Source organism: Canis lupus, chromosome 37 (assembly GCF_048164855.1).
Source record: "Canis lupus baileyi chromosome 37, mCanLup2.hap1, whole genome shotgun sequence".
NCBI classification, from domain to species: domain Eukaryota; kingdom Metazoa; phylum Chordata; class Mammalia; order Carnivora; family Canidae; genus Canis; species Canis lupus.
In genome coordinates, this window is record NC_132874.1 from 6,365,752 (window position 1) to 6,390,586 (window position 24,835).

At 43.4% G+C, this 24,835-nt stretch overlaps 1 protein-coding gene across 18 annotated transcripts in view; it reads right to left on the reverse strand.

Annotated features, from left to right (window-relative positions):
* Positions 1–4,277, reverse strand: part of LOC140626332 (uncharacterized) — a 591,342-nt gene extending 587,065 nt beyond the window's left edge. For all 18 annotated transcript variants that reach the window (XR_012025526.1, XR_012025519.1, XR_012025521.1 and 15 more), the window contains exons 1-2: positions 3,930–4,277; positions 2,094–2,346 (exon numbers count right to left, since the gene is read on the reverse strand). Coding sequence is in view for 8 of the 18 variants with exons in the window: in XM_072814043.1 (XP_072670144.1) it covers positions 2,094–2,119 (26 nt within the window). In the remaining 10 variants the exon portion in view is untranslated. The remainder of the gene's footprint in view (positions 1–2,093; positions 2,347–3,929) is intronic.
* Positions 4,278–24,835: the final 20,558 nt, after the last annotated feature.

Sequence of the window (24,835 nt, forward strand, 5' to 3'; positions counted from 1 at the left end):
AATGAACAAAAATTTTAAAACTAAGTCTACTCATCATGGTTAGCATTGAAAATCTGAGTAAACCAATTCTAGAGACTCACTATTATCTCAATTTACAGAAAGTTGTGTCAGGAAATGGAAGGAACACATACTCCAAGTGGAAGCCATAACCTTCAACAATTGCTTATACACATAAGACTTACAAATAAATGTTGTTGAAGTGGATTAACCCACACTTAAATGGATAGAGAAAGCGAACAGAACATATTTTTAGAGAAAAAAAATTGAATATGTAAAAACTTCTATCCAACTGGACTGAATATTTTAGTGAATATTTTTGGTTAATGTGGCTTGAAACTTATAAAACAGTCAATAGAGAAAGTTGGAAGTATCGAGACACTGCCAATTCATTGTGAAAGGTAACAATAGTACCTCTTATTCTATATTTATAGATCTTTATCCCTATTTCCGGTTTTTTTTCTTATGTATATGCTTTTTAAAAATATATTCCCAACAATGACCCCACGGGTTAAGTATTATGATCCCCACTTACAGCTGAGGAAACTGAGACCCAAGGAAATCAATACCGCAGCTGGTGCATCACAGTGAATCCCAGCCTGAACTGGGGTTCAAACTCAGGTCTGTTTCATTCCAAGCCCATGTCTGAGCCCCCACACTGGGTGGCCAATAGAACAAATTCAAACACACTCAGTTCAGACATTTCTAGGTAAAACACCTTCTGAGAGGCAATACTGCACTCTCTACCCCCAGCTCCAAAAAAAAAAAAAAAAAAAATACTCCAGCAGATAACTTTTGTCAAAAATATTTGAGGAAATCTGGCATTTCCATATAGCACACTTTCCTGAAAGTATACTTTCCAAAAAAATTAAAAATATATTTCCTGAACTAATACTCCCTGAGCTAAGCATTCACATGAAATAATTATTATTAATATATAAGAAGTTTCCCATGTCACTAAGTCTACTGTTCAACAATTTAAAAACAAATCTCACAAGAGAAGATGCACCCTAATTACAAGAGCAATCAACAAATTACAAAATCTTAAAGCCAAGCAATTTCTTCAAATTTCTTTAACCTATCCTTCACTTTACAGACAATAAATTAAAGCTCAGGAAAGTGAAGTAGTTTGTCCAAGTTTATACAACTAGAAAAAAGCAAATCACAATATTTTTCTCAACTTACAGCAGGATAAAAATATTTCCAATTCCCAATTATCATCTTTGACCAGATCTTAACATTTCCCAATAAAGTAACATGTCAGTGATATCCTCCATCTGTAGGATTTTAAACCTCCTTAAACTTGAATCATTTTTGAGGATCAAATCCGACAACTTGAGTCATTTCAAATCAACCTATCTTAAACAAAGAAAACTCTGACTTTCCATGGCAAGTAACTGCAAAGCAAGAAAAGTCAATACTGGATCAAAATACTTTTTTCTATTACCAACAGTATTTACGTGAACTCTTAACTGCTTCCTCACAGAGATTAACAAAAATGAATCCTAAGGACTTAAAGGAAGGACTAGAAGATGCTTCATGAATGCTATAAAAACTTGATGTTTTCTATAAAGATTAAATAAATTTACAGTCTTCACTGTTACACATAGTTAAGTATTCATTCTGATAGAACTTGTACTTTATAGGAACTCCCATTAATAGGAATTCATTTCTTTCGGGCCACTTTTGGATTCTATTCACCAAAATGGAATACCAAAGGTGAAAAAAAATAATGCAAACCACTAAAGTCCTGCAAATATATAAACATCCACTGCCATATTTAAAAACACAATCATAAATAAACTAGGACACATGCTCATTGGACCCAACCCTGTTACATAACTTTCCTTAGTGACTTTATAACCCACATTCCTATGTGTACTAATGTTGAAGAACACGTTGAGAAATTAATAAAGTTTCATCAGAAGTACCCAAATCATCATTCCAAATGAAAATGAACCTACAAAAAGCCATTCAAAACCAGGAAATCCATAGTCATAAATCACTTTAATCAGGCAACAGTTGGACAGTTTTCTAATGGCAATAACCACCAGCCCCAAAACGAATGTCTGTAGAGTATTGAAAAAGAAACGTACCTTCTTTGAGGCAGAGAATCAGTCATCAAACTGTAATAATCCACATAGGGAAGGCATCCTCAAAAATCCCAACACCCTCACGTTTAAGTAACTCCAAATGAAGAAGTTTGAAAACTTTCCATCCAGAAATGACTTGATGCTGTATTGGTACTTGGCATAATGTTCACGGATAGGAGGATCCAGTAAGAACAATGCAGCATGAAGGTCAATGCTCCGTGTGATGCTTTCTAGATGCTGATAATAATAATTGCACCTATACAATTGAAATTAAGTAACATCAGCTTCCAAGTCATCCTACACACTCAGTTTCTTTAAAAGAAAAGAATAGTAACCGTAGCCATAATAGATGTCACATACATAGTTCTGGCACTTGAATCATTTCTAGCAGCAAGTTTTAAATAATGGATATTCTCTACCCTACTAGGCAAAATCATAACTTTAGGAAGTTAAAATAGACTGTGTCTGGGTGTTTCCTCCAATTATTAACAGCATATTCAGTTTGATACTTCATTAGTCATGTCAAACTGAAAATGCAGGTGAGTAAGTCCAAGGGTGTGAGGAAAGCTCAGGGGTGGGGACAGCAGAGGAAAGTAGAGAAGGTGATAAATTGCCTTGGTATTTGGACGGATCCCATAAAACATACCTGAAGATAATGACCTCAATTTGCATTGTTGAATTCGAGAAGCCTGTTCCACACATTCCTAATATTCAAGCACATGGTAACAGCCAGAGCAAACTACATTTGCCCACTTTTGACACACTCCCATCTTTGTCCCTAAATGTCTATTCCCCAAGTGATGGGACAGATAAACAACTTTTTCGAGAAAGTGGGCAAGCGCTGAAAATTTTCATAACAAGTGGACATGTTTACTAGTTCTGGAGTGGTCCCCTCACTTGAGCAGGAACCGGCCTACAGAGACTGCAAAGCCAGGCTACTTGGGAGAGCGGCTGGGGAGTCTCCCCCAGCCTGTAAATCAGGAGGGAATCGCGCTGCCTCTCCACCCCGCAGGAGCAGCCTCAGCCATCCCTCTTTTGGGCGGGCGTGGCAGCTAGAAACAAAAGGTTAAAACACAAAAGGCGGGGCGGACTGCTGGGTCTGAGGAGCTCCGGGGGCTCGCGTTCCCCTTTCTAATCGAACACAATGAGAAGGGGTAGGGGGGTGGGTGTTAAGTGGGAAGGGGGATCACAGAGCTCCAGCACTGCATAGGCGGTTCTGGGTGGGTCGTGAGGCTGCAAGGGGCGGTCGGGACGGCCGACTCTTACCTAGTGGTCCAGGCCCCATCCCTCCATCCCTGCATCTCTGACAGTCGGGAACCTGTGGCTTCCTCCACCCTCCCCCAGCCCGAAAGAAAACTTTCGGAACTCTTACCTGCGCGCTCCAACCCCCTGCCCGCAAACGCAAGTGTCCACTCCCCCGCAGCCCAAACCTCTTCTTGCATTCTATTGTTGCAGCTTTGGTGTTGTGCGCTGGCTCTGCAGAGCGCTCCGCAGACGGTTAAGTTCTGAAACCCTCACCTCCCCGATCTCTTTCTCTCGCAGGACCAAAGTCGGGGCGGGGTGGGGGGGGGACGGGACTGGTCCCCATCCGTTTCAGCAAGTTCCCTGCCGTTTGCGTGTAGCTGGGGGGGGAAACGAGGCAATGCCCCCTGGAGAGACCCTTGCCCCCCATCCCACCCCCATCCCCACCCCACCCCAGCTCCTCCGGTAACGAGGCACTTGCGACCCACGCCTGGCCTGTCCGGCTGTTGCCTCTTAAAAAAGCAACAAATAAAACAATCTGTGCAAGTTCGTTAAAGAACAAAAGAGGAGGAAACAGGGAAAGGAGGTAGAACTTACCAGCCAAACTTCGCCACCGGACTACGCCTCCGTCCCCCGAAGGGCGGGGAGCCCGGAGCGCCGGGGAGAGAGGGAACCCAGACCTCGGTCCCCGCTCACCTCCGCCCCCGCCTCGTCGCCCTCGGGAGGGACCCTCCCCGCTGTGCAGCCCGCGAGGCGCTCGGACACTTGCGTGGGGCCTGACAGCCGGGAAAGTCGCGGCGGCAAAGTTGCGAGGAGGAGATACCCGGGCGCCGGGGGAGAGGGGAGGAGAGTTCATCAGAGTTCCCCCTTTTGTTCCAAGTCCCGGAGCAGACAAAGAGGCGGCGAGCGGCGGCAGGTTTCTCCCTCTCACCCCTTCTTCCTCTCTCCCTCCCCTCCCCTCCCTCCCCTCCCCGCCCCCTCCCTCTCCCCGCATCTCCCGCCCGGCTCGGGGCGGCTCCGTCCCCAGTTCCACGCAACTCGGCCCCGACCTCCTCTCCTCCCGCGACCTCACTCGAAACTTTCCCCGGGAGATGCGGGTCCCGGCCCCTTCCCGCGCACCGCCCTTTTATCCTGCCCCCCACGCCGTCCCCCCCGCCCCACGCGCGCGGGTCTCGGGGGGGAATCTCCAAAATCATTGTTTCCGGGAGATGCACCTCTTTGTTTGCACTTTCCCTGCCAATCAATGCGAACCATCCACTTTGGCATCGAGTTTCTGTCAGTTTCCCGTCCTCCCGGGAGACGCTCGGCGAAGGGTAGGGGGTCAACCCCACGAGATCAGCGCATTTACGCTACCAGAGGTGGGGCGCACCCTGGGCTCTCCATCCTCTTTCCGACGCTCAGACTCACCCTCCTCCACCCAACGCACCAAAAGAACCCCCAAGGGGCTCCAAGTGTCCAGAAAGAACTCCCCACCCCAGCCACCCCAGCCACCCCACCCACCCCAGCGCTGTCCCTTGGGGGAGCACTGCAAGCCGCAGGACAAAGCCGGCGCGGGGCGGCGGCGCCTCCACCCCCGGGGCTACCTGTTGCTGCCCGCGCAGCAGGGCTCGTGCGGGGACTCGGAGGCGCCGTCCCACCTGAGCGTCGCGCCCACCTCGCCCGCCCCGCACTGCCCGAGCCCCAGACCGCGACGGCCAGGCTCAGGGGACCCGCGTGCAGTGCTCCGTGACCCCCGCGGCCCTGCCCTGGCCGCAGCCTTCCGCCCCCGACCCTCCGCCTTGGGGTCCCTCGCCGCCCCCCGTCTTCTCCCCCCTGGCGCGCCTGGTACCCTCCGAGCATCCCCGGTCTCCGTCCCTTCGCCCACTGCCCTGCCCTGGGCAAATCAGGTGTCTCGGGCCCAGAACAATCCCAGATCCTTCGCCAGGGCCTTTACCACTCGTTCCCCGACCTCCAGAATCGGGGAGCCCCCCCCCATCCTCACCTCGCCCCATCCCTCGTCCCTCATCCCTACTCCGGGCCACCGCACTAGCTCCCTGGGGGACCCCGAGCAGCGCTCGCTTTCCCCCCCACATTCAACTAGACTTGGAGAGCAGGAGAGCCGGGAGGCGGGGGGGAAGGAGAAAATGGGGGGCCGCGTGGGGAAGCAGCTTCTGGGCGCGGGAGCAAAACCCAGACATTCCAAAGCAAACACCCCGCCTTCGGGAGGCATCCGGCCCGTCGCGCACCTTCCCCTCCACCCTCTGGCTGTCCCCACACTTGGGATCTTGGCGGGTGGGTAAAGTTTGAGGTGGGGAAGGAGGCGTGGGGACTCGGGGCGCTGTCGCGGCGGGGCGGGGGGCGAGGAGCAGGACGCGACGTCGCGGCGGGCCGGCCCCGCTGCGCCCCAGAGCAGAACAAAGGCGCCGCGAGGAGCGCGGGTCCGCGCCCCCCTGCGCCCCCCGCGCCCCCCGCGCCCCCCGCGCCCCCCGCGCCCGCACCCGCCCAGGGCTTCGCTGGGCCCACGCCGCTCTCGGAAACTTTGCGACAACTTGCCCCCGAGTTCGCGCGCGCGGCGCGGGGCCCCGAGGGACCAGCGGGCCCGACCGCATCTGGCCCGGGGACGCCCTCCGCCCCGTCGGCTCCCGGGCGCCGAGGCCACTCCGCGCAGCGCACCCCGGGCTGCCCACGGCGCGAGGGCGGCAGGAGCACGCGCTCTGCCCCGCCCGAGAGAGCGAAAGGACTTGGCGCGGGCGGGATGCGCGCGGCGGGGACGCGGGACCGGGAGGCCGGGCGGCGGCGGGAGGCCGGGGCGCTCCCGGGACTCGGCCCGGCCCCACCCGCGAGCCGCGCTCAGGCCGCCTCACCTGCCCGAGGCTGGGCCACCTGTGCGGCCTCCCCCGGGTCCCCCGGCGGCACCACCACCCACCACCCAGCACCCACCACCCAGCACCCAGCACCGAGAGAAAGCAGCCGCCGCCCGCTCCAGTCTGGCACATCTCTGTTTAATTAGGACGACTTCCACAATTTAATTAGGATGACTTCCGCAATTCTCGTTTTTTAGGAGAAGGCTACCCTCCCCCAGACAAACCCCTTACTTTTTGCTATCATCGGGGATCGGCTTGGAAAATAATGACAAGTCGGCGCTTCGAGACAATTCTCATCGGCTGCCTTACAGAACTACTTGTTATAGGGCAAACCAGCGGAGATATTCCAGAACTTCTGGGTAACACCCAATCCCCCACCTACTGTTAGAGTGTGCCTACGGATCCTATTAAAACATTACCAATCCTTTGAAAATATCAACTTGTTTCTCTCTTTTCTCAAGGAGGGAGAAGTAAGGGCCATTTGCTAGGTGAAAAGTCAATATGACCCTAAAAAGGCCTTCTCTGGGCTCTATGAAACACTCCTGTCCGAGCTTAGCTCTTTCACAACCAGCTGATGCACAGAGTGATTTTGGGGAGCCTGGGTGGCTCCGTAGGTTGAGCCACAGCCTCTTGATTTCTGGCCAAGGTCCTGATCTCAGCGTCCTAGGATCTAGCCCCATGAGGGGAGTCTGCTTGAGGATTCTCTCTCTCCCTCTGCCCCTCCCCCTGCTTGCATAAATAATTTTTTTTTTTAAGTGATTTCTCCAGGGGCACCTGGGTAGCCCAATCTGTTAGGCATCTGCCTTCTGCTTGGGTCATGATCTCAGGGACCTGGGATGGAACCCCACAGCGAGCTCCCTGCTCTGCTTCTTCCTCTTCTGCTTCCTCTTCTGCTCCCCTGCTTGTGCGCTCACTCTCTCTCTCTCTCTCTCTCTCTCTCTCTCAAATAAAAAGAAAATGAATAAAGTGATTTCTCCAGAGAATCTTGGTCCTAAATAGGCCAGTTTCCCTATCTCTATCAGAAGGCTCACACCTGGGCCACACTGTGTATGACCTAGCCACCACTAACTTTTAAAAAGATGCCATCTTTTCTCACAGGACACCACATTTTTTATATTTTTTTAAAGCTGATTAGCATCTAGGGTCAAAGATGGATGTATCAGCAGATGGGCTTAGAAACCCAAGGATCCTCTCTCTACTGGCAGTGTTGGAGCTCCATTTGGGACCACACCCCTATTCAGCTTCCTACTAGCAGGCCAATGGCATCTTAATTTTCTATGATTCTCTCCCATCTCTGCTTCTCTTTCCAAGGACTTCCTCTGGCTGCCAGACCCCATTTTGCCAGTGCAGATAGGCCAGAAGTGCCAGGCAATTAATGGTCTTAGCATAGTCTCAAGGAATCAGGGAGTCGGTCTAAAAATAACCCAGCGTTGGGGCTCCTGGGTGGCTCAGTGGTTGAGCATCTGCTTTTGGCTCACATCATGCTCCCAGCATCCTGGGATGAAGACCCACATTGAGCTCCCCACAGGGAGCCCGCTTCTCCCTCTGCCTCTCTTTCTCTCTCATGAATAAATTTTAAAAAAAGGTCTTTTAAAAAAATACCCCAGCATACAGGTAGGACTATGCTCAGCTGTGTTCTACACTGTTTCCCAGAGGTCCCCAATTTTGAACTTCAGTTGCCCATAGCAGTAACCTCCTCTTTAAGGAACCCTATTTTAGCTTCCTTCCTTGTCTCTCCCTGGGATCACATCCCAAATAAACTACAGTCCTTGTACTTAAATCCTGGTCTTAGGCTCAGCTTCTGGAAGAACTCAACCTAACCTCTCATATATGTGCTTTCCAAAGGGAGGGATCTGTTCTTTTTGGACAATGAAGCTACAAGATCAGATTTTCCCTGGAATGGAGGTTATTTCAGTAATGAAAAATGTTTGAGTTATCTAGTTCATTTTTTTATGTAATAGTTTAAAATTAGATATCCTACTGAATAAACTATAGAAACAGCGATATGTAGATCGTGTCTCACGTGTGAAATGTTTGTACATAAATTCATAAGAAAAGAAGTTCCTTAGGTCTAATGCCAGCAGATAGCAATGCAATAGGAAAAACTATTAGAATCACTTTTTAAAAAAAAAATTAGAAGTAACATAGAGGGGTCACCTGGGTGGCTCAGTGGTTGAGCATCTGCCCTGGGCTGAGATTATGATCCCAGGGTCCTGGAATCAAGCCCCCTCATCACGCTCCCTGCAGGGAGCCTGCTTCTCCCTCTGCCTATGTCTCTGCCTCTCTCCCTATGTCTCATGAATAAATAAATAAAATCCTTAAACACACACACAAAAAAAGATGTAGGTCAGTAGCATTAAAAAAGAAGAAGTAACATGTAGGATTTTGACTGAACTTCTGATGACAGTGAAGGAGAATGATTAATACAAACCATTTTATGCCTTGGTGTGACCTAACCAGTAATATGTCCAGTGAGAGATCCTATGGAATTTTTCAGCAAACTTCTCACAGCATAAATTGGCCAACGACTGCAACACAGTTTATAAAATCATACATTAAGCCCTATTATCCTCTTAACCACCATTATGAATAAGTCATCCAGCATCCACATAATTATAAGCCCCAATGCCATTCCTCACTCCACAACTTTTCTTAAGTGGTTTTTACCTCTATTTTCCTTTCCTTTTCTTTTCTTTTCTTTTCTTTTCTTTTCTTTTCTTTTCTTTTCTTTTCTAAGTAAGCTCTATGTCCAATGTGGGGCTTGAACTCACAACCCTGAGGTCAGGAGTCGCATGTTCTACCAACTGAGCCATCCAGGTTCCTCTCATTGCAATTTTTCTGAAGATTTCACCATGGCCATCCTTAAATGCTGTTCACCAAATTTTTGTTATCCTCCCTCTGGGCACCTGGTAGGAATGAATCAGATGTGGCCATGTGATTTGTTCTGGCCAATGACATGTGAACAGAAATTATATACCTCACCCCTGAGTGTAAGTTTTAACAGCCAGTGTATCATTGTATGTGCTCCCTTTCCATCTACCACAGTGCTGGGTAGGGTTGCTCACTTAGTCTAGGTACCAGAGAGAGCCCTTCACCAAACCTCAGTGGTTACTTTACGTGAGGGGAAAATAACCCTCTCCTAAGCCACTGAGATTTTAGGGTTAGTTGTAATCACAGCACAGCCAGACTAATCGTCACTTGTTCAGATACTCATCAGTTGTCTTTGCAAAGTTACACCTCTGCTTTCCTTATGGGCTTTAGATCTTGGAAGGTTTATAGGATAGCTCCCATGAACTTCCTATAGTATTTTCTAGCTGGACTTCCAGCTTAATAGCACTGTGTTGGGTAAATTACTTTCTTTATGAAAGATTAGCTTTATCTTTTTGTTTAAAAAAGGGGGGGGAGGACACCTGGGTGGCTCAGTGGTTAAGCATCTGCCTTTAGCTAAGATCATGATCCTGGGGTCCTGGGACGGAGTCCCACATCAGGCTCCCCACAGGGAGCCTGCCTCTCCTTCTGCCTTTGTCTCTGCCTCTTGAAAAAAAAAAAAAAAAAAAAAAAGAATGTGAATTTGGGGCACCTGGCTCAGTCGGTTGAGTATCTGCCCTCGGCTCAGGTCATGATCCCTGGGTCCTGAGATTGGGACTTGTGTCAGGCTTCCTGCTCAATGGGGAGTCTGCTTTTCTCTCTGCCCCTCCCCCTGCTCGTGGTTATGCTCTCTCTCTCTCTCTCTCTCTCTGAAAAAAATAAAATCTTAAAAAAGAAAAAAAGAATGCAAATTTTGGAATCATCAGCTTGGTGTATATCACCTGGCTCTGCCACTCACTGGCTCTGTGACCACAATGACGTTACTTCACCTTTTTACCCCATTACCACATATGAAATAACATAACCCTACCCATATGAGGGGATTGTATGAATAAAATACATTAAAAATGTAAAATGCTAGTATGCCTGGAAGTCCAGTGCTGGCTCAATCAGCAGAGCATGAGACTCTTAATCTTGGGGTTGTAGAATCTCTACACCTAAGGTGTAGAGATTATTTAAAAATAAAATCTTTGGGACACCTGGGTGGCTCAGCGATTGAGCGCCTGCCTTCGGCTCAGGTCATGATCCCAGGATCCAGGATTGAGTCCCACATCAGGCTCCCTGCAAAAGAGCCTGTTTCTCCCTCTGCCTGTGTCTCTGCCTCTCTCTCTCAGTCTGTGTCTCTCATGAATAAATAAATAAATCTTTAAAAAATAAAAAAAATATATCTTTAAGGGGCACCTCAGTGACTCAGTCAGTTAAGCATCTGACTCTTGATTTCAGCTCAGGTCATGACCTCAGGGTTCTGGGACTGAGCCCTGCCTCCAGCTCTGTGCTCACCAGGGAATCTGCTTGAGATTCTCTCTCTCTTCTCCCTCTGCCCCTCCTGCCCATGCTCTTTCTCTCTAAACAACAAATCAATCATTTAAAAATAAATAAATAAAATAAAATCTTTAAACTGTAACATCTTCATATATAAGCCTCACAATAATAAAAATAGCATTGATACCCTTCCAGTAGATGTAAAGAAAGTTAAAGTAGTAAAATAGTAGATGGTAAATTTCTTTTTGATTCTCAGCTTTTCTTTGCAGATTAAAAGATCTGGGACTCCAATAAATAATCTACCTTAAGTATGATGGGCCTTGAAAACAAAAATCTACCCAAACTCTCAAGAGGCTGCTATGCTATAGGAGGCATACCAGAAACCATATTTCCTGATCAAGAGTATTCCAGTTTTTCTCTCAATATATATGGGTCCCACTAGACCGTTATAAAGTTCAGAAAAAGGAAGGAGGCTCATGTATCTCTTCCAGGCTACAGTGAATTTTGAGAAAATCTCTGCTCTATGTAGTATATGGGACTACTATATAAGGTATAGTAGTAGTAGGTAGTATATATTACTATATAAGGTAATATCCCATTTTCCCAATATGATTGGTTTCTTTTTAAGATTTATTTGTTTATTTGAGAGAGAGAGAGAGAGAGAGTGCGTGTGCACATGAGTAGGGGGAGGGGCAGAGGGAGAGAATCTCAAGCAGACTCCCTGCTAAGCACAAAACCCATATGGGGCTTGACCTCATGACCGATGAGATCATGCCCTGAGCTGAAACTAAGAGTCAGATACTCAACTGACTGAGCTACACAGGCACCCCCTCATAAGATTATTTTAAAGGGTTTTTGGTCAACTCTTTTATTTATTTATTTTTTAAGTTTTTAACAAAAAATAATCTCTACATCCAACAATGAGCTCAAATTCAGGAACCCAAGATCAACAGTCACACACTCCACCAACTGAGCCATCCAGGTATCCCTACACACTTTTGGATCATATGTTTGCTTATTTAACATAACATATTTTACTTACATTAATAAATTTAGAAATAATAACTTAGAAATATTATTTTATTACCACTCAGTTCATGAAACAATTTTGTTTCCTCTTAACACATTCATTTGTCATCCCCAGAGCCATTAAACTCCTTTATCTACTTTTCTGAGCCCATCATCTTTATTTCTCTTTAAATTGTTTAAAACATAGTGCTCTTGGGGGCACCTGGTTAGCTCATTCAGTGGACCATGTGACTCTTGATCTCAGCCTTGTGAGTTCAAGCCCCACGTTGGGGATAGAGATTACTTTTTTTAAATGTAAAAAAATAAAACATAGTTCTTCTTGAGCACGTGATACTGACATTGGAATCTTTATCCCATCTCACAAATAGTCATTCATATAACATTAGCAAGATTATTTATTCTTCCTACAGATGTGTAGCTGAGTGAGCCACAACATGACACTTGCTTTACCTTTTATGACATTTGTTTACAAAGACAGCAAATATCTCTAGGAACAAATTCTTTAAAATAAAACAAGTTGAGGGGGACCTGGATGGCTCCGTCTGTAGAGCATGTGACTCTTGACCTCAGGGTTGTAGGTTCAAGACCCACCTTGAATGTAGATTACTTAAAAAAAATAAAATCTCAAAAAAATTGATATATAATATTTTAGCATCCTTTATTTCTAATTTGTTAAGTGACCTCTAGAAGCATTCAAAACTAGCTTGAGGCCCAAAGATGGAAGGTAATGTAGCTCCACCAGTACAATTTGTCATTCAAAATAAAGTGAGAAATCGAGAAATCGTATCATAAGAACTTTTCTGTAATGGAAATTCCTTTTCTGAAGGATAGATTGGGCAGAAATATCTTACCTTACATGTAGGAATATACCAGGAATATAATTCTGTCTTGTTACATTTGTCCCATACAGTACTTTCCCAGAGTGGTGCAAGAGAAATCTCAACAATTCCACCCTTGGACTCTCCCCAAGATAATCCATCAGTGTCTGCTTGTACTTCTTAATACATTACAACTCCTTACTTTCTTCCCATGTAAACCAAGGGTCATTTCCATGACATTATTGTAGAAGATTCTAAAACAGCATATCTTTATTTTTTAAGATTTTGTTTTTAAGTAATCTCTACACCGAACATGGGGGGACCAAACTTACATGACCAAGAGTCACCTACTCTCCCAACTGAGCCAGGCTGTTGCCTCCCCCCTCAAAAAATAGCACATCTTTTAAAAACATATTTAAATATATCCCTCTTTTTTTTTTATTTTTAAGTAACCTCTACACCCAACTTGGGGCTTGAATTCACAACCCAGATATCAAGAGTTGCATGCTCCAGAGACTGAGGCAGCAGGATGCCCCAACATTTCCCTCTGTTGAGGTATATTTCCTTCTCTCTCCACTACCTTTACCCATTTAGTGTTTGCTGTTATAATGTATGCTTCCCAGTGGAATCAGGATTCCATCCATTATAGAGTTTCTCTGAAGCCTTCTGCATTAATTAGATGGGAGGTACTTTCTGTAGAACAATGTACATTAGAACTTCTGATTACAAGTCAAGTTCCTAGATGATTATCCTATGTATGAAGCAGTCCTTCAGGCTAACATGATTATGCCACAGGAATATCTTGAACTTCAAGAAGAAAAACTTGATCCTGTTCCATGTTAAATGGCATTATTTTGGGTTTTAATTTCAGATTTTCTGTGTCATAACATGTATCCCTTATATCTAACTTAGATAAAATCTTTAAGCCAAAAGCAGTACACTTGAATGGAAATGGTCTTACATGTTGTCTTTCAACTTTATAATATTTTTTGTACTCCAAAATGCATGCAATTTTGCTATTGCTTCTGATTTCCTGTGGAAATGCTTATTTGTGGTGATAATAGCTTTAAAAAAGAATTGAACTGATAAATATTTTGCTTTTTAGAGAAAGGTATTATTAGACTTTCTCCTCTAGGCTTAAAAAAAAAAAATCAAGGTTATCCAAGTCAAAGAAGCCTCGCAGAGAAACATTTCTATTATAGCTTTGACTTACTCATTTCAGGAAGCCTGTCACTAATGGATACAACTAAAAAGCATTAGGGATAAACAAGGTGGTTTCTTCCTCAGCCACTGGCTTTCTATCCCATGCTTTTTATTGTATTGTCCTATATACCAGTGGGAACACTGATTACACACTCTCTACCATGATTTGGAAGAGGTGATCTTTTAACTATTTTTTGTAAGTAAGCTCTATGCCCAACGTCAGGCTTGAACTCACAAACCCCAAGATGTAGTCTCATGTTCTACTGACTGAGCCAGCCAGGTGCCCCCCACCACCACCCTCCGTGAACTTTTAACTTCAAATGCATTATCACCTGCTTTAGGATGGTAGTCTCTATACACTCAAGCTTGATATTCATTTTTCATTTCAGTTCATGTTAGCTCATAAGAGATTTCCTTCAGTCTTGCAATATTTTCTTCTCTCATTATTTATTTAGCTTGCTTTTTATTTGTAGGCAAGCTTAGCCCTCATAAAGAGGGCTGGAGACAGATCCCTTGATCCAGAGCACAGGCAGGAACCCTTCCCACCCTATAAGAAAAACCATTTGGCACCCATAGCAACCTGATCACAGTTGGCCTTGTTAATGGCTGCCAGGAGCCTCTAAAGCACAGACCTTGTCTCTAGGGAACGATGCTAGGGCCATCATCCTATTTAAACTAGGGCAAAGAGGCAACCATTTGTCTTCTCCTCCAGAGCCAGCAATTTTTCCCTATAATAAATGACTTCATTCTGCAGCTGGAGTTACAGAGGTTAAATTTACAGCTAAGTACAATCCTTTACTCATTACAGCACCTTCCAGAGGATTCTCTCATTTATTAGCAAAAATATCACTTTGAGTCAGCAATAACGGTGAGGATGTGCTCATACAAAATTACTAAGAATAAGGGTGAGAATCTGATGTGAACAAATATAAATTATTAAATCAAAAGTATTTCTATATAATTTTTCTCCTAAACTTAAAATGAAATAATAAGATGTTTAACAATAGTTTTTTTGGTGTTTCCGTGCTTGGTTTCTTCCCACAAATCAATCCTTGATCCTCTTGCCTTCTTCTACACCTGACTATCCAGGTGACCCTCTCCACTATGGCTTTGAGTGCTGACCTCCCCCATCCCTGTACTTTCACTCCACATTATTCTTCTTGAAGCAAACACCTATATATCCAAACTGCTCACCGCACATATGCCTCCATTGGCTTGGAGTATCTTAGAGTATCTTTTTTTTTTTTTTTTTTTTTATGATAGGCACACAGTGAGAGAGAGAGAGAGAGGCAGAGACACAGGCAGAGGGAGAAGCAGGCTCCATGCACCGGGAGCCCGACGTGGGATTCGATCCTGGGTCTCCAGGATCGCGCCCTGGGCCAAAGGCAGGCGCCAAACCGCTGCGCCACCCAGGGATCCCTATCTTAGAGTATCTTAAACTGATTTTGCCTGCTTTCTCTTAAAATCGGAAGATTTCCCCAGAATCCTTCTTCTCACTAGCAGTACTACCATATAACCAGTTGTGATGGTTTAATTTTGTGTCAACTTGACTCTACTAAGGGTGATAAAATGTGATTTCCAGGTGTGTCTGAGGATGTCTCTGGAAGAGATTAGCCTTGGAATAGGTAGACTGAGTAAAGAAGATGGCCCTCACTCATATAGGTGGGTATCATTCAATATATTGAGGGCAACATTGGACAAAAAGGTAGAGGAAGGGTGACTTTGCTTTCTGTTGACCTGGCACATCCATCATCTCTTGCCTTCAGATGATGGTGCTCCTAGATCTCAGAACTTTGGAGTCAGGTGGAATTTCACAAGTGACTTTCTTGGTTCTCTAGTTTGCAGTCAGCAGGATGTGGGACTTCTTGCAGGCTCCTGTGACCATGGAGGCCATAAGTACCAGGGTTGTGAAGAGAAACAGAACCATAGGATATATAGACCAATAAGATATCTATATCTCTATGTATCTGTTTCTCTGGAGAACGCTATTATACTGGTAAAGGGGACAGCAACAAAAAGATGTGGGAGTCCAGGGTGGCAGCATTTGTTGTTAGAACCTCTAAGGAAGTAATTAAGGTTGGATGAGGGCAGGGCACCTGGGTGGCTCAGAGGTTGAGCATCTGCCTTTGGCTCAGGTCATGATCCTGGGGGTCCTGGGATCAAGCATGGGGCTCCCCACAGGGAATCTACTTCTCCCTCTCCTTCTGCCCTTCCCTCCATTTGTGGTCTCTCTCTCTCTCTCTCTCTCTTTCAAATAAATAAAATATTTAAAAAATAAAAAACGAAATAAAATCAAGTAAGCTCTATAGAGCCTAATGTGAGGCTTGAACCCATGACCCTGAGATCAAGAATCACATGTTCAAGAGTCAACATGTGACTTGGTGAGCCAGCCAGTCACACCACCTGAAGGTTTTTTTTGTTGTTGTTTTTTTTTAAGATTTATTTATTTGAGAGAGAGAGAGAGAGAGAGGCAGAGACATAGGCAGAGGAAGAAGCAGGCTTCCCGCAGGGAGTCCAACGTGGGACTTGATCCCGGAACCCCAGGATCATGTCCAGAGCCAAAGGCAGACACTTAATGGCTGAGCCACCCAGGCGCCCCCCACCTGCAATTTTTATACATGTCTTCCCTACTAGGTCATGTGCCTCATTTATCATTGTATGCCTAGTGCATAGCACAGTGCCTGGCACACAACAGGCCCTCAATGTTTCTGAAATCAGAAGAAAGACACAGAAAGGCTGGGGAAAAATAATCAGAATAGTATTTTCCTTCCCACTACTTTGAAAATATATGACCTTATTTCATCTCTATTCACTTTGATCTTGCCAGAATTATCTCATCAATCCATCAAGATTTTTTTGGCACTTATATCGAATATGATGGATTCACCAATCACAATTCTGTACCTTCAACTAAGTCATTGATTTCATAAAGGGATTAATAAGTCCTGGTGAGAGCCTGGAGGAAGGATATTAAAAAATCTCCCTCTACTTTGATATCAATTCATTATCTAACTACTTTCGCATTTCCCCTGCTTACCTGTCCACTGAATTCTACTGCTAGCCAACCCGCTGTAACTTTCACTCCTTAACTGTGTCTGCCTAAGGGTAAACCCAGTCCCCGGAACATCCTACCCATTATGTTGTGCTCTAATAGGTAAGTGTATTGCTCCATCTCCCACCCCTTCCTTACAGAGTCTGATATACATCAGTTTTTAATCTGCATACTCTTGGGATTTGGTAAAGTTTACTATAACCACTTTAAGCATTTTCGATGGACTTCGACAGTGAATTTGAGCTCAAATTGTATCTCATTTCCGTTATTTTTACTACATGTGGAATTGAGACTTCAGAACACAGATTTGCAGTGACCCCTTGTAGAACGTGCTTGATGATATAATACTGGCCTCTACTAAAAGTTATCAAAGACACATGATTTTGTGTCTATTGTAAATGTTGCCAAGGACATTTTTCACTGTATCATACCATGTATTCTTCATGTAAATCTACAGGAAAAAATATTTCACAGGTTTTAAGATCAGAAAATGTGTTTCATTTATAGTTTAGCTTTAATCTTATGGATAAATCCTGTAATTAAGCAGGTTCCCTCATTGCTTTGTTCCTTAGAATATTCTTCAGAACTGCTGCTTTTCTTTAGCACCTACTCAAAGGGAAAATGTAAACGTGTGTAATCTTATTCCTTGCATTATTAATTTAGTCTTTCTACCCTTATTTTCTACCCAACAAAGTTACTTTTATTTATTTTTATTTATTTTTCAAAGTTACTTTAAAAAAAATCCGTTTTATCTTTTTGCACATGTAAAATGTAACAATGAATCAGGGCATAAATAATTTTTTTTTAAGATTTTATTTTTAAGTAATCTCTGTACCCAACGTGGGGCTTGAACTTAGAACTCCAAGATCAATAGCCTCATGCTCCATTGACTGAGCCAGCCAGGTACTCTAGGGCATAAATAATTTTGTCTCTTTTTACAAATATGGAATTTGAATGCCTTGATAAGATGACAAGATTAGGCAAAGTTGCTTTAGGACTGATTAAGCCAATGACACCTAACATTTCAGACTAACTTTTTTTTTCTTTTTTTTTTTATGTATAGAAAGAGAGAGCTGGGGCAGAAGGAGAGGGAGAGATTCTTAAGCAGGTTCCACACCCAGTGCAGAGCCAGATAAGGGTTTTGATCTCACAATCCTAAGATCTTGACCTGAACTGAAATCAAGAGTTGAATGCTTAACCAACTGAGCCACCGAGGTGCCCCTCAGACTAACCTTTTGCATTTGCTAGCTACAATCACAAGTTCAGACTGGTTTAAAACTACTCTGATCTTGGTGTGGCTGGGTGGCTCAGATGGTTAAGTGACAATCTGCTTCAGCTCAGGTCATGATTTTAGGGTCCTGAGATCAAGTACCACATCGGGCTCCTTGCTTAGAGTCTGCTTCTCACTCTGCCTCTGACTCCCCTGGCTCATGCTCTCTCTCTCTCCCTGTCTCAAATGAATAAATAAAATCTTTATAAAAAATATTTTGATCCAACATTTGCATTGAATTATTTTCAGAGCATGACTATATGATGCCAAAACTATTTGGGTAGAAAGTAAAAATTTCCACTATGTTGGTGTTGGTCATACCTATCACTACTTTCCTCCAGAGATGGCAAACATTTATGCAGTTGGTGACTATTTTCACTCATCTCACAAAAGTTTTAGTGTCGTGCCTGTAAAAGACAAGTCAAAATACCATGTATCCACAGAATGTCCATCCCAGGAGACATAGGTCCCAGTCTTGCTTATATGGAGACTATAGGGAGGCCTGAGCCTCCAAATCCTTGAAATAAAGCTTATGCCTCCTGGGTTCTGCAGATCAACTGCAGATCAACTGCAACACGTGTCCAGTGTGGTGTGGATCATCAGAGAATGAGTCTGAAAGTGCATTGTTAGGGTCCACATACAACACTGTACATACAAAGCTTCTGACTTCTCTGAATTGGAGTAGATCAGAAGAAGCAGAAACAAACATCTACATGAGCGTTCACAAATTTAAAAAAAAAAAAAAAAAAGAACTGCAGTGCAGTATTTTAGCCATAGAAATAAGGAAGTGAGATGGCTTCCCTGAGAACCCCCAGATTCAACCAGCCAACTTCTACTTTCTTGGGAGGGCATGTATAATATCTGCATTGTGCTTTTTAATTAATTTATATTTGTTGTGATAAAATAGAGATAATACGTACATCATTTTAACCATTTTTAAGTGTACAAGTCAGTGGCATTAAATAACGGCATGTTGTGGGGCACCTCAGTGGCATGGTTGGTTAATTATGGAACTCTTCATTTGGGCTCAGGTCATGATCTTGGTAGGGTCGAGCCCCACATCGGGCTCTGCGTTCAATGTCGAGTCTGCTGGAGATTCTCGCTCTTCTTCTGCCCCTCCCCACTCGCATGCACCCTCTCTCTCAAATAAATAAATAAATAAATAAGTAAAATCTTTTTAAAAAATAAATACAGGGCAGCCCCGGTGGCTTAGCGGTTTAGCGTCGCCTTCAGCCCAGGGTGTGGTCCTGGAGACCTGGGATCGAGTACCACGTCAGGCTCCCTGCATGGAGCCTGCTTCTCCCTCTGCCTGTCTCTCTCTGTCTCTAATAAATAAATTAAAAATCTTTAAAAATAAATACATACATACATACATACTGTCACATTGTTGTATAACCATCACCAAAATCCCTTTCCACAATAGAAACTCTACCCAGTAAACATGATTACCCCATTCAGCTCCCACTTTTGAGGGGCACCTGGGTGGTTGAGCATCTGCCTTTGGCTCAGGTTGTGATGTCAGCATCCTGGGATCAAGTTCCACATGGGGCTCTCCACAGGGAGCCTGCTTCTCTCTCTATGTCTCCGCTTCTCTGTGTCTCTCATGAATAAATATATAAAATATTTAAAACAAAACAACTCCTACTTTTGAAAGTTTCACCTACTGATCTTTGGTCATATGCATGGCATGTTTAGCCATCATGGACAGGTTTAAATCTCCTCCCGTAGAGGCTTCTCATTTTCCTTCTTCATCCAGGCAATGGGTTATTTTTGTCCTCTGCTAATTGTTTGTACTGTCTCCATTTTTTCAAATGTTTTTTTTTTTTGCTTGATTTGATGTTTGGACAGAAGTGATAAGGTAGGGTCAGTCAGATTTTATTCCTTAGCTGGGCCTGTTCATAGGCCCTTCTGGTAAACGGCTCCTGACTACCAGCATTGCAGATGGGCCCTAGCCTTGCTCTCTCCCTAGTGAGACTCTGGTTTTGATGGGGTCCTGTCCACTCGGAAGTACCTGTGACCTGGGTCAGGGGAGGGATGACATGAAACATTGTGGGTAAATCAATACAGGCCCACTTAAAATGCAAATTCATTTATGAAAGTTAATATGTTAAAGAGAGACAAATCGATTTCAGGCACAGTCTATTCCTGAGAACTGGTGGTATTTACTCTTGTGTAACATGCACTGACAGATAATACGTACCTATTCAATATCTGCTGAGGGTGCTTGAGTGGCTCAGTCGGTTAAGCATCTGCTTTCAGCTTAGGTCATGTTCTTAGAGTCCTGGGATCAAGTCCTACATTGGGCTCCATGCTCAGTGGGAAGCCTACTTCTCCCTCTCCCCCTGCTCCTCCTTCTGCTCCTGCTCTCTCTCTCTCTTTCTCTGTCTAGTAAATAAGTAAAATCTTTAAATGTGTGTTGAATGAAATTCAAAATAAGATTCTCTGGACAGATTTTACAGTAATATCTAAACATATGAGAAAGCTAGGAACTATGCTGGAAAAATGAGGAATGTGTTAAGATGATTGCACTGCCTTAATGGTCATGATTTCATTTGGTCCTTACATTAACTCATCAGCCTTACCCATCATGCCTATTTCTTCAACAGGCTAAACAATTCGTTCAAGCTCACTGGGTAGCAAACCCACAGAACTAGAATTCAAAACCCACACAGAGCTCACTTGAATTCCCATCTATTTTTCATTTCTATACTGAGATCACTAAAACCAATCTCAAGTACGAGACAAGAGTCTGCTATTCAATCTTTTCCTTTCTGTAAAATGGCTAGTTGAACTTTGAGTTCTAGACCGTAACCTGTGTAATAAAAGATGTAGGAAATTGAAGGGCGCCTGACTGGCTCTGTCAGTAGAGCATGAAGCTTGATCTCAAGGTCATGAGTTCAAGCCCCACATTGGGCTTAAAGCTTACTTTAAAAAAAAAAAAAAAAAAAAAAAAGATGTAGGAAAGTGAGAGGGATGGATGGAAGATTTAAAATTGGGAAGTAATTTGGGATGCCGGGTGGTTCAGTGATTGAACATCTGCCTTTGGCTCAGGTCATGATCCCAGAGTCCTGGAATCAAGTCCCCCATCGGGCTCCCCACAGGGAGCACGCTTCCCCCTCTGCCTGTGTCTCTGCCTCTCTCTCTGTCTCTCTCATGAATAAATAACATCTTTTAAAAATTAAAATAAAAAATAAAATTGGGAAGTGACTTGAGATGCTCTAACCAGATACCACTCTTATTTCCTGCTGAATCACTATAACTCAGGCTTGACCACCCAACATTATTAGTCAACCTTTATTAACATTTAATATTGGTGCTAGACCTAGTGTTGGTATCTTCCATGATTTCCTCCAACATGGCCAATAAACAACTCAGATTCTAGGACAAAAAATCTCTCAGTCATTGGAATTTATAATGGAAGATTATTAACAGGACTTACTAAGATGTAGAAATTATAGAAATTATAGCATCGTCATGTTTGGAGTTATAATATTGTCATCATTTATATATACCAACCTGTAAAAGAGGCTGATGATAAAAAATATTAGCATATAAAGTAAAGTATGGAACATGGGACATAAACTATGTTAAGAAACAAGTGAGTTTTGAGTTTTTAAAACATATATGTTTAGAAAGCCATTCTTTAAATTATACATTATTTGAAAAAAACAGAAGAGCACATTAAGTATCCATTGTCATGATTATATCAATCGAAAACATCTGGACTTACCAGAAAATATAACATGTAACCATAGAAAATTATGAGCTTAAGGACAGTGAATACATTTTGCTCAGAAAGTCTTATGCCAGGCCATTTGGCTGGCTCATTCAGTGGAGCATGTGACTCTTGATCTCACGGTTGTATATAGAGATGACTTTAAAAAAAATTAAAACTTAAAAAAAATAAAAAGTTTTACAGCAAAAATCAGAATTAATCTGTATGCTTGTGGCTTCATCTAACACCAAAAATATTCATGTAAGTTTTTTTTAAAGATTTTATTTATTTATTCATAAGAGACACAGAGAGAGAGAGAGAGAGAGAGAGGCAGAGACACAGGCAGAGGGAGAAGCAGGCTCCATGCAGGGAGCCCAATGCGGGACTCGATCCCAGAACTCCAGGATCACACCCTGGGCCAAAAGCAGGCGCTCAACTGCTGAGCCACCCAGGTGTCCCGATGTAAGTTTTTTAAAACATTTGTATTTACAAGTAAATATTTGAATTTACAAGAAAATCCTTGTGGATGTGTAATTAGTGGTATGCCAAATATAACCTATTTTTTGTTGTATTTTCAGAAACCAAAATAAAGACTAATCAGCCACAGCCCTTTTTGAAAAGACTAATCAAATCATTGTGCCTTGCCTGCTTTGCTGAATCTTTTTCTTTTCTTTCTTTCTTTCTTTCTTCCTTTCTTTCTTTCTTTCTTTCTTTCTTTCTTTCTTTCTTTCTTTCTTTCATTTCATTTCTTTTTTAAAAATTTTATTATTATTATTATTATTTTTTTAGAGAGAGAGAGAGGTGAACGCTTAGGGGCAGTGGAAGGGCAGAGGGAGAGAGAATCTAAAGCTAACTCCATGCTGAGCCCATAATCCCATTGGGAGCTTGATCTCACAATCCTGAGATCATGACCTGGGCTGAAATCAAGAGTTAGGCACTTAACCAACTGAGCCAGCCAGATGCCCCATTTTTCTTTTTTTTTTTTTTTCTTTTTTTTTTTAAGATTTTATTTATTTATTTGAGAGAAAGCACAATAAAGACAGAGAGAAAGAGTGCAAGCAGAGGGAAGATATGGAGAGAAAGGGAGAAGCAGACTCCTCATTGAGCAGGGAGCCCAATGTGGGGCTCTATCCCAGGACCTGGAGATCATGACCTGAGCTGAAGGCAGATGCTTAACCGATTGAGCCACCCAGGCACCTCTATTTATTATTTTTAATTCACTCCATGCCTAGCATGGAGCTCAATGTGGGGCTTGATCTCATGGCCTGGAGATCAAGACCTGAGCTGAGATCAAGAGTTAGACACTCAATGGATGAAGTCACCCAGGTGCCCCGAATCTTTTCCTTTAAATTGTAAATCTGCAATATCTCCTCCTCAGAGATTAAATGCCTCTGTTCTATTAAAATTCTCAGATTGTAAACACATTCCTTTTTTCCATTCATTGTAATCCACACCTCTATGTCTGCATGGTGTGGATCGGATCACCTAGGACAGTACCATCACGTGAGTCTTCCACAGCTCAGCAGATTACACAATCACCATGTTCAAGGCACTGCAGAAAACCATGCCAAAGTTTCTGCCCTGGCAACCTGTTTGTCAAATAGATGATCTCAAAATTCCAGCAATATGGCAAACTGGGAGACCCAATTGATGTGAGTCTCCCTCTCCCATCACCATTTTGACAAAAAGAAAAGAAAAAAAAGAAGAGAAAAAAAGAAAAGAATGATCAAACACACACACACACATACATACTTGAAAGAATACAAAGGAAGCTCAAAGTGTCAGAGAGAAGACAGAACTTCAGAGTAGTGAAAACATATCTTGAGGACGCAAAGACTCAGAAGAGCAGCAGACACCAAATGAGGCCCTAGTCAGTGGGGCTTTTTGTGCCTTGACAAGAGATGGGATCTTTACTGTGCAGTATTATAACTACAGAGAGGTCTCTGCATACAGCTGCTCATACTATGGAAGAGGAGCCAAAAGAACTCTACCCTCCCCCTGAGGGACACACCAGAGAGGTTTTTCACCAGTCTACAGATCTGATGCATAAAAAAATCTTGTGAAAAACCACAATGCCAAGACTGTACTGTAAGCAGATGAAGAGTCCACATTTCTTTTTAATAAAGATTTTATTTATTATTTATTTGAGAGAGAGAGAGAGAGCGAGCATGAGCAGGCACAGGGAGAGGGAGAAGCAGACTCCCTGCTGAGCAGGGAGCCCAATGTGGGCCTCGATCCCAGGACCTGAAAGCCAGACTTGATCTGAAGGCAGATACTTAACCAACTGAGCCACCCAGATACCCCCAAGAGTTCACATTTCTATTACCCATTGTCTGCATGGTGGACAGACCATTTTGTTCTGCTATAACAAAATTAGCATATATTGAGTGGCTCAAACAACAGACATTTATTTCTCTAATGGTTCTGGAAGCCCAAGATCAAAGAACATGCAGCTAGGTGTTCTTGACATTCCATTCTAAGATGTTTGTACTTTCTTAATTACATTTCTCTGCTATCGCAAAAAATTCAGTTAAGACTTGTACACATGGTAGTGCCTTCTGGAAGTGATTTTTTTTTTTTTTTCCAATGGAACTTAAGAAAAAAAGAACAAATTTTCTAACTGGCTCAACATGATGCAGAACAGGGAAAAACTAAGAATGGTCAGTCTCAGATCTAAATTAATTCAGTAGGAAAAAGAGCCCCAAACCACAGAAGACCATGACAATCTAAGTCCCCTGTAAGGTCACAGAAATTTGGTGTATTATATGGCAAGGAATAGGGGTTCCAGCAATTTCATGGAGCTATTAGAAAACCATCGTGCTATAGCACTAAAAGATCCTAGAAAACTAATTACAAAGTGAATATAAAAATCTTTGACAATCTGATTCCTACCAGTTGTAGGTTGATTACTTACATACTCTGTGGCTAGGTTACATGGACACCACATGAAAAAAAAGTTTTGAAATGTATTTAAAAAATTTCACTACAGGGACACCTGGGTGGCTCAGTGATTGAGCGTCTGCCTTTGGCTCAGGTCATGATCCTGGGATCCTGGGATCGAATCCTACATCGAGCTCCCCTGAGGGAGCCTGCTTTTCCTTCTGCCTATGTCTCTGTCTCTCTCTCTCTCTGTCTCTCATGAATAAATAAATGCTTTTAAAAAATGAAATATATTTCACTAGAAATTCATATTAGAGGAAGTTGCTCTTTTCTCTTATGCTTT